At 43.0% G+C, this 17,329-nt stretch overlaps 1 protein-coding gene across 1 annotated transcript in view; it reads left to right on the top strand.

The window, feature by feature from the left end:
* The window catches only part of LOC126267730 (methyl farnesoate epoxidase-like), a 374,659-nt gene that overhangs the window by 196,335 nt on the left and 160,995 nt on the right, over window positions 1–17,329 (top strand). The window contains exon 2 of the mRNA XM_049973032.1: window positions 15,402–15,656. Coding sequence (XP_049828989.1) covers window positions 15,402–15,656 — 255 coding nt within the window. The remainder of the gene's footprint in view (window positions 1–15,401; window positions 15,657–17,329) is intronic.

Raw genomic sequence — 17,329 nt, 5'->3', positions numbered from 1 at the left:
TAGCACTACTTACTCGGCTTAAGGAAGTCCAAAGGAATCCTTAATGGATGTATACAACGGCCGCCTTCACTCTATTGAATGCAACGCGTTTATCAAACAGAATATCACTTTCATATGTTACTTGTCCTATCTCGTGGCAATGTTTGTGAACTAAACGACACAAAATTAATGGTTTTAATAATTGAATCTACCAGATAGAATTATAGTGCCCCACACGCTATATGATAGACCAACTTCCATTAATTGTATCTCTTCAGTATTAGTGACCAGATAACGATATTGTTGCAGTCAACAACAGCAAACCACAAGGGCTTCCGCGGCGGCACTTCATGCCTGGTGAGTGATCGGAATGTGGACAGTGTCTCTTGGTAACAGCGCACAAAACTCTATTGACGAATGGACGGTGAAACAGGCAGTGGAGCTGTTCAGTCGGTGGCTGTGGCATGAATTCAAAAGTGCCGCAGAAGAAACCAACCGGGACAGTTCATTATCGTCTAATCTGTTCCTAACTTATGTTCACTTACTAGTGACTGCACAACTCAGCATCTAAACGTTCATATTAGCAATCGATGTATATCAATCTGTTCGACTCATATGTAATGAACTCTGAGAAGCTAAAAGCTGATAGATATTGTGTTGAGACTAGGTTTCGAATCTGAATTCAGTGTTGATCGATGTTTTCCAGTTAGTTTTGTTTGTCAATTTTCAGGCAATTTGTTTGTTTATGTGAGCTTCATACAAATGGACATCACTAAAGATTAACCTATAACTGTACTCCTTCTAAACAATGGATTTGAGCTGCCCAAATGTTCATGGCCTTGTACCATTATCTCTTTGCAGATCTTTTGTTTGTAAAACATTGTTTTCACATTTATGATTCACAGTCAATTTGTAGACTCACAACACAGATGAATTTTCTATACCACTCTTCACATTCATCCTTGAATTGGAAACCTGAGCTTATTTCAATGAAATTAGTCCCCTGCCGTAGACATGTACATTCATAAATATATACAGTACCCATTTTAGATAGATATATATTTTCAATTATAGACTATAAATGAAATGTCCATCAAATATTTACATATATAATTGTTTATATGCCCTCATATGGAATATAGTGGGAGTATTTCTTAATATCCTAGTTGCATACACCCCTGTGACTTCGTATGTCCCAAAATACACTAAAAGGTAAGCTCCTTCATGTGGTATGACACTGATAACATATGGTCCACTGTACAACATTTGCTGCTTCTTTATTTTTGTTGTTTAATAGTAAGGATCTTGGATGTCCGCAGTTTGTGGCATATTGGCTAGCATTGCTGCCTCTTGATCACAGGGCCATGGGTTCGATTCCCAGCCAGGTGGGAGACTTTCTCTGCCTTGGGAGTGGGTGTTTGTGTTGTCATCATTCTGGGAGGGAGACAGAAATGGCATCCGGCCACGCCTTGAACTAACAAAGCGAAATCCGCTAATGACCATGCCCACCCTGTGGCCATGCGGAACAAAGGCACAAGCAAAAGAAGAAGAATAGTAAGGATCTTGGATGTCATGGATTAAAACCTTACTGTCTATCTTCACTTGCTGTAACTCTCCTGATTTTCTGTCAAAGTACCCTTTTCTTTGGGTAGCATTTTCCATGTACATTAGTAGTGAATGACTCATCTTTCCTTCCAGTAGTGAATTATTTCTGAGTATCTTTGGCAATGGAATTGTCCCCTCATTCCTTTTAACTTTATTGAAAGAAGTTAATTTGGCCTACATTGTATGGAAATATGAGGTAGGTTCTTAAATATTTTCTCAAATGGTGCCAAATAACATGTAGACGCTCTTTGTCTAGTAGAGCAATACATTCTAGTAAAATGATTAAATACTCTAAACATTATTTCCAGTGGGTTGGCCTCCAGATGGTATTTGGAAACTAATATTGCCTTTTCCGTTTTTACATAAGAAGTTTCTCCAGTGGGCACTGGTGAAATTGTAGTATAAAACATTCTCAGGCTTCTTGCTGTGTCAGTTCAGGGTACAACCTCCAGCTTTCGGCGATTTCCACTTTCTTCTTCGTCAGGAGCAACTGATTGTGAAAATTGCTGTTGTGGCGGCCATATAAAGCTCAAAGACGGCTTCTGATTGGTCAATAGTTATGTCATGCAGTCGCAGATGTTGTGAACGTCTGCGCTGGTGGCGCCACCGTTCCAGCCATAGCGTAAACATTGCGACGAATATCTCTGACGCTCCTCTACATCGAGAGCTCGCTTGCATAAACCGCTAAGATCATATCTGCCGTCACGGTTGAAGGTTCTTTCATACATTCTTAATTCTTCAGCCTCTTTAATTATAGAGTCCCAGTACCCACAAGGCTACGACAAAACTCATTCAAACAGTATTTTATGGTTGTTTGTGAGACTGTGCTCAGCAACTCCAAATTTCTCCAGTTCTCGATATTTAACATGCTGGTGATGTTCATCACAGCAGTCGGAAATCGTGCGGATAGACTGAGCGATGTAATTGTTTCCGATTTCCCATAGGATGTTATAAATCCCAGGAATCCCGAGACCGAGACTGTCCTTAACAGGGCGTAGCATCTACATTACCTGCTTAGGAGGTCGGAAAATACATCTGATATACCCCCCCCCCCCCCCCCATGAACCATGGACCTTGCCGTTGGTGGGGAGGCTTGCGTGCCTCAGCGATACAGATGGCCGTACTATAGGTGCAACCACAACGGAGGGGTATCTGTTGAGAGGCCAGACAAACATGTGGTTCCTGAAGAGGGGCAGCAGCCTTTTCAGTAGTTGCAGGGGCAACAGTCTGGATGATTGGCTGATCTGGCCTTGCAACATTAACCAAAACGGCCTTGCTGTGCTGGTACTGCAAACGGCTGAAACCAAGGGGAAACTACAGCCGTAATTTTTCCCGAGGACATGCAGCTTTACTGTATGATTAAATGATGATGGCGTCCTCATGGGTAAAATATTCCGGAGGTAAAATAGTCCCCGATTCGGATCTCCGGTCGGGGACTACTCAGGAGGACGTCGTTATCAGGAGAAAGAAAACTGGCGGTCTACGGATCGGAGCCTGGAATGTCAGATCCCTTAACCGGGCAGGTAGGTTAGAAAATTTAAAAAGGGAAATGGATAGGTTAAAGTTAGATATAGTGGGAATTAGTGAAGTTCTGTGGCAGGAGGAACAAGACTTTTGGTCAGGTGAATACAGGATTATAAATACAAAATCAAATAGGGGTAATGCAGGAGTCGGTTCAATAATGAATATAGAATAGGAATGCGGGTAAGCTACTACAGACAGCATAGTGAACGCATTATTGTGGACAAGATAGACACAAAGTCCATGCCTACTACAGTAGTACAAGTTTATATGCCAACTAGCTCTGCAGGTGGTGAAGAAATTGATGAAATGTATGATGAGATAAAAGAAATTATTCAGGTAGTGAAGGGAGACGAAAATGTAATAGTCATGGGTGACTGGAATTCGTCAGTAGGAAAAGGGAGAGAAGGAAACATAGTAGGTGATTATGGATTGGGGCTAAGAAATGAAAGAGGAAGCCGTCTGGTAGAATTTTGCACAGAGCATAACTTAATCATAGCTAACACTTGGTTCAAGAATCATAAAAGAAGGTTGTATACAAGGAAGAATCCTGGAGATACTAAAGGGTATCAGATAGATTATATAATGGTAAGACAGAGATTTAGGAATCAGGTTTTAAACTGTAGGACATTTCCAGGGCCAGATGTGGACTCTGACCACAATCTACTGGTTATGACCTGTAGGTTAAAACTGAAGAAACTGCAAAAAGGTGGGAATTTAAGGACATGGGATCTGGATAAGCTGAAAGAACCAGAGGTTCTACAGAGTTTTAAGGAGAGCATAAGGGAACAACTGACAGGAATGGGGGAAAGAAACGCAGTAGAAGAAGAATGGGTAGCTTTGAGGGATGAAGTAGTAAAGGCAGCAGAGGATCAAGTAGGTAGAAAGACGAGGGCTGCTAGAAATCCTTGGGTAACAGAAGAAATATTGAATTTAATTGATGAAAGGAGAAAATATAAAAATCCAGTAAATGAATCAGCCAAAAAGGAATACAAACGTCTCAAAAATGACATCAACCGGAAGTGCAAAATGGCTAAGCAGGGATGGCTAGAGGACAAATGTAAGGATGTAGAAGCTTATCTCACTAGGGGTAAAATAGGTACTGCCTACAGGAAAATTAAAGAGACCTTTCGAGAGAAGAGACCCACTTGTATATATATCAAGTGCTCAGATGTAAACCCAGTTCTAAGCAAAGAAGGGAAGGCAGAAAGGTGGAAGGAGTATATAGAAGGTTTATAAAAGGGCGATGTACTTGAGGACAATATTATGGAAATGGAAGAGGATGTAGATGAAGACGAAATGGGAGATAAGATACTGCATGAAGAGTTTGACAGAGCACTGAAAGACCTGAGTCGAAACAAGGCCTCAGGAGTAGACAACATTCCATTAGAACTACTGACGGCCTTGGGAGAGCCAGTCATGACAAAACTCTACCAGCTGGTGAGCAAGATGTATGAGACAGGCGAAATACTCTCAGACTTCAAGAAGTATACAATAATTCCAATCTCAAAGAAAGCAGGTGTTGACAGATGTGAAAATTACCGAACTATCAGTTTAATAAGTCACAGCTGCAAAATACTAACGCGAATTCTTTACAGACGAATGGAAAAACTAGTAGATGCGGACCTCGGAAAGGATCAGTTTGGATTCCGTAGAAATGCTGGATCACGTGAGGCAATACTGACCCTACGACTTATCTTAGAAGAAAGATTAAGAAAAGGCAAACCTACGTATCTAGCATTTGTAGACTTGGAAAAAAGCTTTTGACAATGTTGACTGGAATACTCTCTTTCAAATTCTGAAGGTGGCAGGGGTAAAATACAGGGAGCGAAAGGCTATTTACAATTTGTACAGAAACCAGGTGGCAATTATAAGATCCAGGGGCATGAAAGGGAAGCAGTGGTTGGGAAAGGAGTGAGACAGGGTTGTAGCCTCTTCCCGATGTTATTCAATCTATATATTCAGCAAGCAGTAAAGGAAACAAAAGAAAAATTTGGAGTAGGTATTAAAATTCATGGAGAAGAAGTAAAAACTTTGAGATTCGCCGATGACATTGTAATTCTGTCAGAGACGGCAAAGGACTTGGAAGAGCAGTTGAACGGAATGGACAGAGCCTTAAAAGGAGGATATAAGATGAACATCAACAAAAGCAAAACGAGGGTAATGGAATGTAGTCAAATTGAATCGAGTGATGCTGAGGGAATTATATTAGGAAATGAGACACTTAATGTAGTAAAGAAGTTTTGCTATTTAGGAAGTAATATAACTGACGATGGTCGAAGTAGAGAGGATATAAAATGTAGACTGGCAATGGGAAGGAAAGCGTTTCTGAAGAAGAGAAATTTGTTAACATAGAATATAGATTTATGTATCAGGAAGTCGTTTCTGAGAGTATTTGTTTGGAGTGTAGCCATGTATGGAAGTGAAACATGGACGACAACTAGTTTGGACAAGAAGAGAATAGAAGCTTTCGAAATGTGGTGCTACAGAAGAATGCTGAAGATAAGGTGGATAGATCATGTAACTAATGAGGAGGTATTGAATAGGATTGGGGAGAAGAGAAGTTTGTGGCACAACTTGACTAGAAGAAGGGATCGGTTGGTAGGACATGTTTTGAGGCATCAAGGGATCACAAATTTAGCATTGGAGGGCAGCGTGGAGGATAAAAATCGTAGAGGGAGACCAAGAGATGAATACTCTAAGCAGATTCAGAAGGATGTAGGTTGCAGTAGGTACTGGGAGATGAAGAAGCTTGCACAGGATAGAGTAGCTTGGAGAGCTGCATCAAACCAGTCTTAGGACTGAGGACAACAACAACAACCTCGCCTTGCCAGGATCTCCCCATTTTGCTGGATATAGCGACAAAATGGAAGGAATGCAGTCAGCAGCTAATTACGTGAAGGTTCAACATTTTCACTTTTAGTTTTCTTGAAGAATCCTGACTTTATATCACGTGACCCATACGGAACTCATACTTCAGATGATTAATTTCGTAGTGGAAGTGGTCCTCGTCAGAAACTGCTTTTGCTCTGTGTATCAGTGTATCTATAGCTGCTGTCTTCTGGTCTGGATGGCGACAACTCTCGGGACCAAGATATAAGTCAGTGTGGGTCGGCTTGCGGTACACTGATTCGCCGAAACGTCCATCCGACTTTCGCTGTACCAGAACGTCTGAAAGCGGCAGCCTACCCTCTTTACTTGTCTCGACGGCGGACTGGATGTTACGGTGCATACTGCTCATATGTTCTGGACGCGCTCAAGAGCTTCTACCCTGTGTGGACAGATTATGAAAGTGTCGTCAACATAACGATAAAATGAAGATGGACGAAGGGGAGCCGAATTTAATGCACGATCCTCAAAATGTTCCGTAAAAAAGTGGGCCATTGCTGGAGACAACGAAGGACACAGAGCTGTTCCGTCCGTCATTTCATAAAATTTACAGCTGTACAAAAAGTAGGTGGCCCTCATAACTTGTCTGAGCAACTTTAGCGTTTCAGGAGAAAAGTGCTCTGCCAACAGTTTCATTGTGTCTCACTGGTGAAATTCGTTGTATTTTCAAATAGAATAGCCACAGGCATTCCGACTCGAATGTATTTATATTTTTGTAAATACAGGGTGAAGAAAAATTAGTTCACTCGGACTTCGCAGCACGATTCCTCACATATTGGCAATACAGAAAAGTGTGTCACAAAATTTCTTCCTATGCATATTTCTAGCAGTAAATCAACGTTAATTATTTTCAATCTGACAACACTGTAATCACATGTACGGTAACTACTTCCGTCAGCATGTTTGAAAAGTGCTGTGCTGTTAGTGCAGTACAAAACGTTTTGTGTTCGCCTGAAGGAGGTAGAGGGTTCGATTCTGGGTCGAGGGCGGATTATTATTATTTGTTAAATGTAGCCTGCATATTATAGAATCTTCCGCCTAAAGTGTCCTACAATAATTACAGTGGGTCTTCTACAAAACATCTGCACTTACATATTACGAACACAGAAATAGAAATGCAATTCTTTTCGGTGGTCAGCTTAGAAAGACTGAATTGTTTCACATCACTGCATCTATTAGACTCCAACTCTGTTGTCTATGTCCCCTGCCCCAGTGGCACCATCGATTAGTACCGACTATTATGCTTGCCACTTTCAGATGCATTACATTTCATTGGGGCCTTAACGTCACAAGTAGGGCTAGAAACGTATTTTGTAGGTAATCGGCTGCCCTTTCTACGAATTACCACGATGGAATCACTAATTATGCCTTCTGATACTGAGTCTGATAAGCCCATGTTGTTTAGTAAGCATCTCACTGTATCATCATTAGTGTTTTTATTATTATTATTATCATCATCATCTACGGAAATGTGGAAACATCACGTCTATTGCTGTTAGCGAGACAATGTAATTCGAAAATGAACGTTTCACAATTAACAATATCGGTGTGAGCCATGCAGAACAAAAGCTACCGTGCGAGGTGGCGCAGTGGTTAGCACACTGGCATTCTGGAGGACAACCTTTCAATCCCGTCTCCAGCCTTCCTGATTTAGGTTTTCCGTGATTTCCCTAAATCATTTCAGGCAAATGCCCGGATGGTTCCTTTGAAAGGGCACGGCCAATTTCCTTCCCCATCCTTCCCTACTCCGAGCTTGTGCTCCGTCCCTAATGACCTCGTTGTCGACGGGACGTTAAAAAACACTAACCTAAACCTAACCTAAAACAAAAGCTGTGAGAGATTTGATGTGCGTTGGGTGGAACAGCCTGCTGCGTGTTGACACAGTATGCCCTGTTCACCAGACGGGGACTAGTTGCTAAACGAGTAACGCGCCCATGGTGGACTTCACGTACGTTCATACACATATCGCACTTTCTTCTGGCTTTATTCGAAGACATTGTGCCAGACGTACAGCTTGCACAAACGATGAGTACTTGGAAATGCTTCTGGTCCTTGGTGCATCTGATAACTGGGCTTGCGTTGCCGCTCGTGAATATGCTGCTAGAGATCCTGGTCGACGTCATCCAGATAAAAATGTATTTCATCGTCCGAAGCTTCGCCATCGGGAGACGGGTTCTCTCCTTCCACCATACAGGTCGTCCACAGACTCGCCGTACTCCAGCTACAGAGGACCTATTCACGGCCCTGTTTTCTGTAGTGGCATTCTTTTATCAGGCGTGAATTGCAGTACAGAATCGTACTGGGAGGGAGCCAATTCCACAACTGCATCCCTTCTGTTCCCAGAACAATGTCGCAATTCGTTTCTGAATAAACAGTCCCGGCCGTAACTTCTTGAGACAAGGGATCCCACAGTGCTTCCAGCCCATAGACAGGCGTTCATTTTCTGCAGTCTCATGGAAGAACCGTGGCCAGTCGACAGTGACCAGGCGCTCAAAGAACTCCGGCGGATCTGCACTGTAGTGTTGCACCAGATATTGGGGCATTTTCACACGCTTCTGTTTCTGCACAGTGGTGATGGAATGGGCACACATCGTCATCTTCAAATCCGGCGTTCCCCATATAGACCTGTTGCCTTCCTAGTTCATCGAACTAGATTCGCCTGTTTTCCATTATCAAGTCATGGACACGCTGTGCATTGCTCGGTTTGCGTGCAGTTGCTGGACGCCAGGTGGTTTTACGTTTTTCAACCCAGTCCCTGCCGTCTCTGAATTCAGATACTCAACAAAACACGGGTCTGCAAGTAGGTGCTGTTTCCCCTCATATGTCTACTAACTTCATGTGGATGCCTGGCGCAATCAATCCTTCCCTCTAGACAAAACAACACTGTGCACCGTTCCCCACGCTTGTCTCCGTGCTCGCAAGCCGGAACAAGTTCTGCTGCAAAATCAGTATTGTGCGAACTAAGTGATAACGTAAACTGACACAAGTTAAGGTTTAGAATGATAAAAGCAAAGAATTCCAGTAAACATATGAACGTAAACTAGCCGTGTGCGAGATAGTCATCTTTAAGTGCAGCCACTGACTTCAGCATCAAATTTTGTCCTAAAATAGTAAAAATGAATTTGCAATCTAGACTTTTCACTTAATTAGCCATCTGACAGGACTGAAATTTCATTGAAGGCCAACGTTAACAAGGTATTGAGAGCTACTCAAGCATGTTACTTGTTACAGTTTACAGCACACTCGTTCCGTCTTCACGTTACTGTCACTCGTTTCACCAGTGAGCTACAGATTCTTTCAAACATAGCTAGATCATCACGTAAAGCTTCAGAAGAAGGCAAATTCTCTGCTCTCGATGTTCAACTGTATTGACGAAAGTGCTGTACACCATGCTTTTCACATGGCCCCAGGCAGCAAAATTCGGAGCAATGAATTTAGGTTATCGTGGAAGTCGGGATAAAAAAGTTGTTCGACCTATCCACAGCGGTCCATATTGGCAGTTTATATGTCTACTCATCTCATTAGAAAGATGTGGCTGTCCGTCATGCGTGTACCACATTTCTCAGCGTTTCGCAAGGAGCATGGGTGAATTTTCAACAAGATGAGATGGAGACTCAATCGAAAATTTTACATTTCAAACAGATCTGTACAAATTAGGACAAAATTTAAATAGAAATCAGCGGTTCAATACTAAACATTCGCAATTATGAAGCAAATGGCATGTTTTTGATGCAAAGTTTATTGGAATGTTTTTGCTTTTATCGGGCCGTGTATGATAGTGCTCGGTACCAAATTATCGAAAAAGCCACGCTCGAAAATACAATATTTCAGGGGGTCACATCACAGGTTCTGATCAGAGAGGTGAGTGGTCAAATCTTTTGGACAGCCCTTGGCTTAGCGACCATTTGTATACCTGTCGTACAACGGGCACACTGTAGCTAGCCTACAGCAGAGGATCAAAATAGAAACCTCAGACACATCCTATAGCCAACGCATATATACCAAATCAGTTGGTGTGATCTGAGGAGAAATTAAAGCGGATTATAAAAGCACCACTTGTGCTTGGGCTATTCTTGAAGGAACCCTGAAAAACCATGATTGTTGGTTACGGAAAGTATCAGTTGGGGGGCTGGCCACTTCTAGATTTTTAATGCGTGGGTGTGGGCGAAAAATAAGTCGGATGCTGCAGTATTTGCGCGCTGCCGAGGTATGATGGAGACAGTGGCAGTGGGAAATACAAACAAAAGAAGGCAACGTAATTCAGAGAGGAGGCAGTGGCAGTGACATATACTGTAAATCAATAGGGATGAAGGAGACGGAAAGAGAAATAGACAGTGACTGTGAGGGGGAGATACTGAGCATGAAGGCTTGACTACAAAGAGAGACTGAGTAAAAGTATTTAGCATGTTCTGTGCTAAAAGAGCGGTAGTATGTTCGTATGCCTATTGAATATGATCAGATGCCAAAATTTTTGTTGAAGGCAGAATGAGGATTGAGACAGGTGGTTCCTCACTTTACTGCCAGTATTTTAAAGAGGAATATTTTCACCTTTTTTGTGCCCCATCAGGAGCATTTTTCCTCTTGTTATAACAGACTTTAACCCGTGTGAGTCTTCGCTATTAATTATGATACACCCCACATCTGCAGCTACGGCACCCAAGATCCATCACGGACAGAATTGGACACGAATAGTGTATTTGTAAACGTATTGCTTCCGAAATTCTGGGTCTATTTTCAACTTCCCTCCTGGGTGTATATATATCTGAATCCTCAAAATATTTTGTCTAAGAGGTAACTGTTCAGCATGTTAAGGGCGAATTGATCTGGCAGGCACCGGACGCTCTTTTTCATCCCAGAGGTGGTATTCATATTGGAGCTTCAAGGAGGACACTCCATCATATCTATCACCTTCTGTCACGGTACAGAGTCGTCAAGTTGTAAACAGAAGGCTCCTCTTGCTTCAACGGCACGCGTTCGATTTTAAAATTTTAAGGGGCAGTCAAATGAAAATCAAACTCCTGCCACAATAGGACCATGTTTTCACCACACGCAGTAAGACCTTTATCGAATTGGGAGACGATCAGTTCTTATTTCGTAGATCAGTGTCGGCCGCTAACGGCTCCACAACCGCACCCACACTTGTACTTCCTAGTCCGACTGTAGCTGCCGTCCACGCAAGTCTTTCTTTAGGTCGACAGAGTTGTGAAAATCACAAGGGAAAGATCCGTGCTGCACCGAGGATGTTCCCAACTAGCGTAGCCTTCGTCCCATTGGTAGTGTGGAAGCGGGCGTTTTCGTGCAAACGGGCTGATTTCAACCGACAGAATTCAGACATCACATAGGCAAACGGCAAAGCCAACAGTGGAAACAACCCGCATCTCCCTTCACAGACGAAATCCAAAGCTGTTCTCACAAATTCCGGTAAGGTCATGTCGACTGTCGTTTGCAGGGACCCTCTGCTCATTACGTTCATCGAGCGTGGAACCACAATGAATGCGCAGCGCTGTGAAGACACTCCACAGATATTGCGATGAGTCATAAAGTCAAAACGCCTGATAGTGCTGGTGGAACGAATCATGTTGCTGCACGATGACGCCCGTTGCCAGTCTTCCAATCACACGAAGGTTGCACACCAGCGATTTGTTTGGGAAACATTGAAACAGTCTCTGCACTGCCTGAATCATTCATCGAGTGAGTTTCACATTGTTGGTGTCCTGAAGAAAGACATGTGTGGCCATCAGTTTCAGTTGTAAGAGGAGTGCATGAGTGAGAGAGATTGTGGAACCGTCAGCGGCCGAACGAGTTCTACGAAAGAGAGATTGATCGTCGTGGCTCCCAGTGGGATAAATGTCTCAAAGCATTTGGTGATTACTTTTAAGTGAAACCATTCCATGGTCTCGTCGTGGCGGGTGTTCGGTATTTATTTGACTCCTCGTTATATTTTCGCAATATGTCTAAAATGTTCTCATACACACAGAAGCCATCTAGCCATTTTGTAAACTAATTCCGCAAGCCCCAACGAGAGAAAACGAATACAGACCAACGACAAGATCGCACTGACTTTCGCTACCGCACAGCACTTTCCGTCAGACATCGTTCACACGCCATTCGCAGGGTTTATTTACTTCCATGTGGACGGCCTATCACGTAGTGTGACGTACAGAATCAAATAAAGACTTTCCCCTGCTGTAAAAACCAATCGAGAAGTTTTTATCCTGCTGTAATCGACGACGCGGATTTCTTCTTGTAATCAGTGGCTTCCAGGCACGGACACGGCTCTAAGACTCAAGTACTCTTACTTCTAGACAAATAGTTCTGTCACATATCTGATCTGCAAAGTCGTCTTCTATATTACACTTCACTTTTATTGTTTGACACTTTGTATAAGATTAAGATCAAGTGATTTCCAGGACCACTCAATGTGTGAAAGGCTATAGGATAAAGGTAACTGCAGGAGTATCCCAAGGAAGTTTGATAGGAACGTTCCTATTTATAGCGTATAAAACTAATTTGGTAGAAAGCGTCAGAAGCTCCTTGAGGCTGTTCGCAGATTATGCGTTTGTCTGTAAGAAAGTAGCAACACCAAAAGACGGTGTCGATTTGCAAAATGACCAGCAGAGAATTGATGAATTGTGCGGGCTCTGGAAGTTGACCTTGAACGAAAATAAAAAATAAATATAACATATTGCGCCAACATAAGAAAGGAAATCAGCTGCTGTACAACTCTACTACATCCACACAGATACTTCGCAAGCCACCGTAAGGTGCTTGGCGGAGGGTACCCTGAACCACTGTTTGCCATTTCCCCTACTGCCCCGTTCGCAAATAAAGCGTCCTATACGCGGTCTCCTTTAAAGGTGAACCACTCTTTCCTAAAATTTTCCCAATAAACCAAAGTCGACCATTTGCCTCCCCTACCACAGTTTTCACAAGCTCGTTCCACCTCATATCGCTTTGCAGCGTTAAGCCTCGATGTTTTAACGATTGTATCAAGCAGGACACTAATAACACTGTTCCAAACATTACAACTTTGTTCTTCCTACTCATCCGCATTAACGTACATTTTTCCACGTTTAGGGCTAGCTGTCATTCATCACCCCAGCAATACATTTTGTCTAAATCATCTTATATCTTCCTACAGACACTACTGATGACAAATTGCTGCAAACAGTGTCCACCGTAGGCATCCAAAGCTACCGTAAATGGAATTACCATATATAACAAACAGTAGGACGGTCAGGTGCCAGACTGAGATTCATAGGAAGAATCTTAAGGAAATGAAGCTCATACACGAAGGAAGTGGCTGACAAACGCGATTATTCGAACGATACTTTTTTATTGTTCATCAGTCTGGGATCCTTACCAGGTAGGACTGATAGAACAGATAATGAAGATCCCACAAAGAACTACGCGTTCCATCAAGGGGTTGTGTAGTCCACGCGAGAGCGTTTCAAAGATTCTCAACAAACTGCAGTGGCAAACGCTACAAGACAGGCTTTGTGCATCACAGAGAAATTTGCTACTGAAATTTCGAGAGAGCCCTTTCCGGGGAGGGTTTGACTACATTTTACCTCGTTCCATAGGCAACTCGCAAAATGATCACGATTAGAAAATTTGATAAACTAGAGCTAATACGAAGGTTTACCAACAATGACTTCTGGCGCACAATTCGCGAATGAAGAAGGGAAGAGGGGATCAGTTAGTGATACCAGAAGTTCCTATCACTACACACATTTATGTGGCTTACAACGTATGTTGTGGATGTAGAAGTTCCTCAAACCAGGAACGTATGCGTTTATCCCTGTCAATAAGGCTGTTGCCGTCTTGCTAGGCATGAGTATCCTGAGCAACTCGTCATAAGGACAGAAATCAAAGGGCCACACTTTTTTCATGTTCATGTAACTTCAATGAGCGTATGAAGTCATACTAAAAAAAAACCTCCAAACTACACAGAACAATCTCCGGCTGAAATACGTCCTTCACACTGCTATTGAGCAGCCTCACTGGGTCGTCGGTTTTGAAAAGAGGCCACATCGCGAATTATCGGATCACACTACATGCCCCTAGTTAACTACTGTCCAGTTGCTGTGCTATTTGGCCAATAGAATATGTGCAGCTGTGCTTGCCACCGTGAGTAATGACGTTTTGCAAGAATCTGATACCAAATGCCTGTTGCAGTCGCTCGGAGACTTGTTGAGACGGACGTCTATTAACTAGAAATACCAATGCCTGCCGGATTTGAAACCGATAGTCACGGAAGGTGTGAGTCTCGTCTCTGCAGCCTTTGGGTTAGGACACTATCACCAGAACTGTTCTTGCGCCTCGTTCCATGCCTGTGAGTGGCAAGTTGGACAGTTCGCTTTGGTATACCAACAAATCTGGCGTCTTCATTCACCGTATGATCATCTGTCTTCCAAACACAATAGCTCATTTCATCCATTGCGCCAGGTCTCCGCGTCCACGCACTTACTACACTGATTCCAATCAATTAGCACGCACAAACACACCTACCACTTCAGAGACATCACTTACATCAGCGGTGGTGGGTCATATGCCCGTCTGGTAACAGTTCAAAACTATCTATAACGCTCCTATTCTACCAGTGTGCTCTTTTATGCGATGACTAGAATAGTGTCTGGTGAGCTTACTTAAATGCAGTATTCGACACCCAAGAAACTAATCGTTTAATGTACGAGCGCTGTTTGGAAAGTAAGGTCCTATCGCCCCCAAAATGGAAACAACAAAGAAAATCAAAAATGTTTTATTTTCAACACGTTGATACACTGTGCAGTTACTTCTCTACATAGTCGCTGCTCCGACTTAGATATCTGTCATAGCGTTGTACCAAGTTTCCAATGCCCTGATCATAGAAGGCAGCCAACTGAGCTCACCGACACTTCTCACTTCATAGCCAGCTGTTAACATGAGCAGAGACGAACCTCAGAGAGAACCAAGTCTGGTCTGTATGGTGGGTGAACAAACGGGGTAGGGTCTCCTCATTGCCCCCCTTCAGTGTGCAACCGAGAATTCTAACAAAGAAGGAAATTCATGACAGGTACATTATGTGGGATCTCATGAAATAAGGGGAAACCTTGCAGCGGGCATCCATACTTAGCGGGAGACATTAGTGTTCTAGGCATCATAACATGCTCAATGAGCGCTCAGAACTGCAGAGAGTGAGGTGACGCGATCGACAGACATATTAGAGACACTGTCCAAAAAATTGTGCAAAGCTTCATCGGATATTCACTGTCGTTTCCATTTCGCGACCTATCGGACCTTTATTTCCGAATAGCCCTCGTGTGTTAGCTACAAAAAGTCAGTACACTGCCTACCCAGCGAACAAGAAACTAAGATTCCTACGTTGATGGGTACCTCTAAGGACAGCTTCTTGGTTCCCTCCACAGGTCCAACATGGCTTCCAGTGATTGGCAACTACCTGGAAATCCGTCGCCTGAGCAAGAAACTCTCATCACAGCACGAGGCGTTCGCTCACCTCGCCGAGCAGTATGGGTCGCCCGTGATCGGTTTACATGTTGGTGGCGATCTGACCGTCATCGTCTCCACCAGGAGCCTCAAACGCGAGGTGCTCACACGGCCCGAATTTGAAGGACGGCACCAGAACTTCTTCACGTACCTACGCACTCTGAAGCTCCGAAAAGGTGAGTTGCACTCTTATTCTTACTTGCGCTTATATTTTGAACTTTTACGAGATCCATCATTTCTGGAGAGTAATATACCAAATTTTTCTAAGTTTTTACCCTTGCAGTGAAGTATGCGATCCTAGGGTGTCTTGGTGTGTAGCTGGAGGGAGAGCCTCCGCAAATGACAGCTGTCGCTGCCGCTGGGGTGGCGTGAGCTGTACAGTGCGTACGATTTGGACGATTTGGTTATGCACACCCCCATGATTCTGAAGAAGTAAGACCACATTTTATTCCATCTTCACCATACTCTACATACGGACTTGTGCAGATAATACAATAGCACTGCAAAAATCTCAGTTCAGTAACTTCAGTACTGTGCAAGTGCCTAAAGGTTTGGTCAGTGACATGTACGTCAAGGTGGGTGGACGTCCGGCGTTTAGGAGGCAGTTGCAGGTTATGAAATTAGAAATAGTGGCGTTTGCTATACAGACCTGAATCGACCTTAACGGATACAGGTACAGAGTCTGAAATCTTTCGTAGAAGCCGGACGTCTCATGGCTGCAAAGAAACGGAGGAAGTTCGATAGCCTGGCTAAGAAGAAATGGACCAAATTTCATTCGCTCACGCCGCAGGGCCTCACGTGACCGATTCCGTTTCCATGACAGATTTCGTCCTACACAGTTCCTTGTCTGATAGCGTCAGCGATGCTTAAGCCACAGCGTTACCTTGTCAACACCACAACTTCACACATCCATCACGTGAACAGCACATGCAGGGAATGGCAGCTGGTTAATATCCGGTATCAGCTAGCCCAGCCCCTGCTAAACGTTTGGAAACGTTCCACTAGCTATGTAAATGTAAACAAGGTAATCAATTTGTAGCGAATCATGCCATCCCATTTTGTACAGTACTGTATGAGATATAAAATTTTACCTAAGAACCATACTAACTTTTTTGATACAACACAATAAGTGACTGCAATGTGTTCATTTATAATACTCGAAACCATAACCAAGAGATCAGTTCACACAGATTGTGTTTCTGGAGTCTTGTTTGCTTTCGTTACAGTACCTTACTGATATAATATTAATCACTTTAATAATTATTAATTAATTACGTTTTGCTGTGTAAATGTGTAGAAAGAGTGTATGGAGGGCATATGTAAATTGTAGATGTTCTGTCTATTAAAATCTATGTAAAATCTATTCGTGGGAAAGTTCGTGTGCAATCATGAAGCATGGCACGTATGTCTTAACGTGCAGGTCTTTGTATAAAAGGAGCCAGAAGAAATCTTATGACTGATTTGATGTTTCAGGAAAGCCGGCAGGTATATCATCCATCGTTTAAATAATGGAAACTGCACCCATTTCTTATTTTTTTATGCTTAGCGTAATATGTTTTAAGAATTTGCTCCCGTTTTCGGTGCATTTGTGCATTTGCTTACTAAATATTTTTGCTGATGTTTGTATGAGTGATTTTCTGCCTCTCTTGGGCCTTCTTAAGATCAAAAAGACGCAGGGGAGACAGAAAATCATGCTGGGGTAGACTATAACACTTTTTTATCCTTTTGGTAATGGGGTGACAGACCTCAGATAGAAATGAAGCCGTTGGCAGAAAAATGAGAGCATAGAGCATTTTGCAGTGATTGTCTGGCATATACTGGGACTGGTAGAGCGTGGTGTGAGGAGTTA

This window comes from Schistocerca gregaria, chromosome 4 (assembly GCF_023897955.1).
Source record: "Schistocerca gregaria isolate iqSchGreg1 chromosome 4, iqSchGreg1.2, whole genome shotgun sequence".
Classification (NCBI taxonomy): domain Eukaryota; kingdom Metazoa; phylum Arthropoda; class Insecta; order Orthoptera; family Acrididae; genus Schistocerca; species Schistocerca gregaria.
Note: the sequence above shows the minus strand (reverse complement) of the source record. Positions and strands in the feature narration are given on the sequence as shown.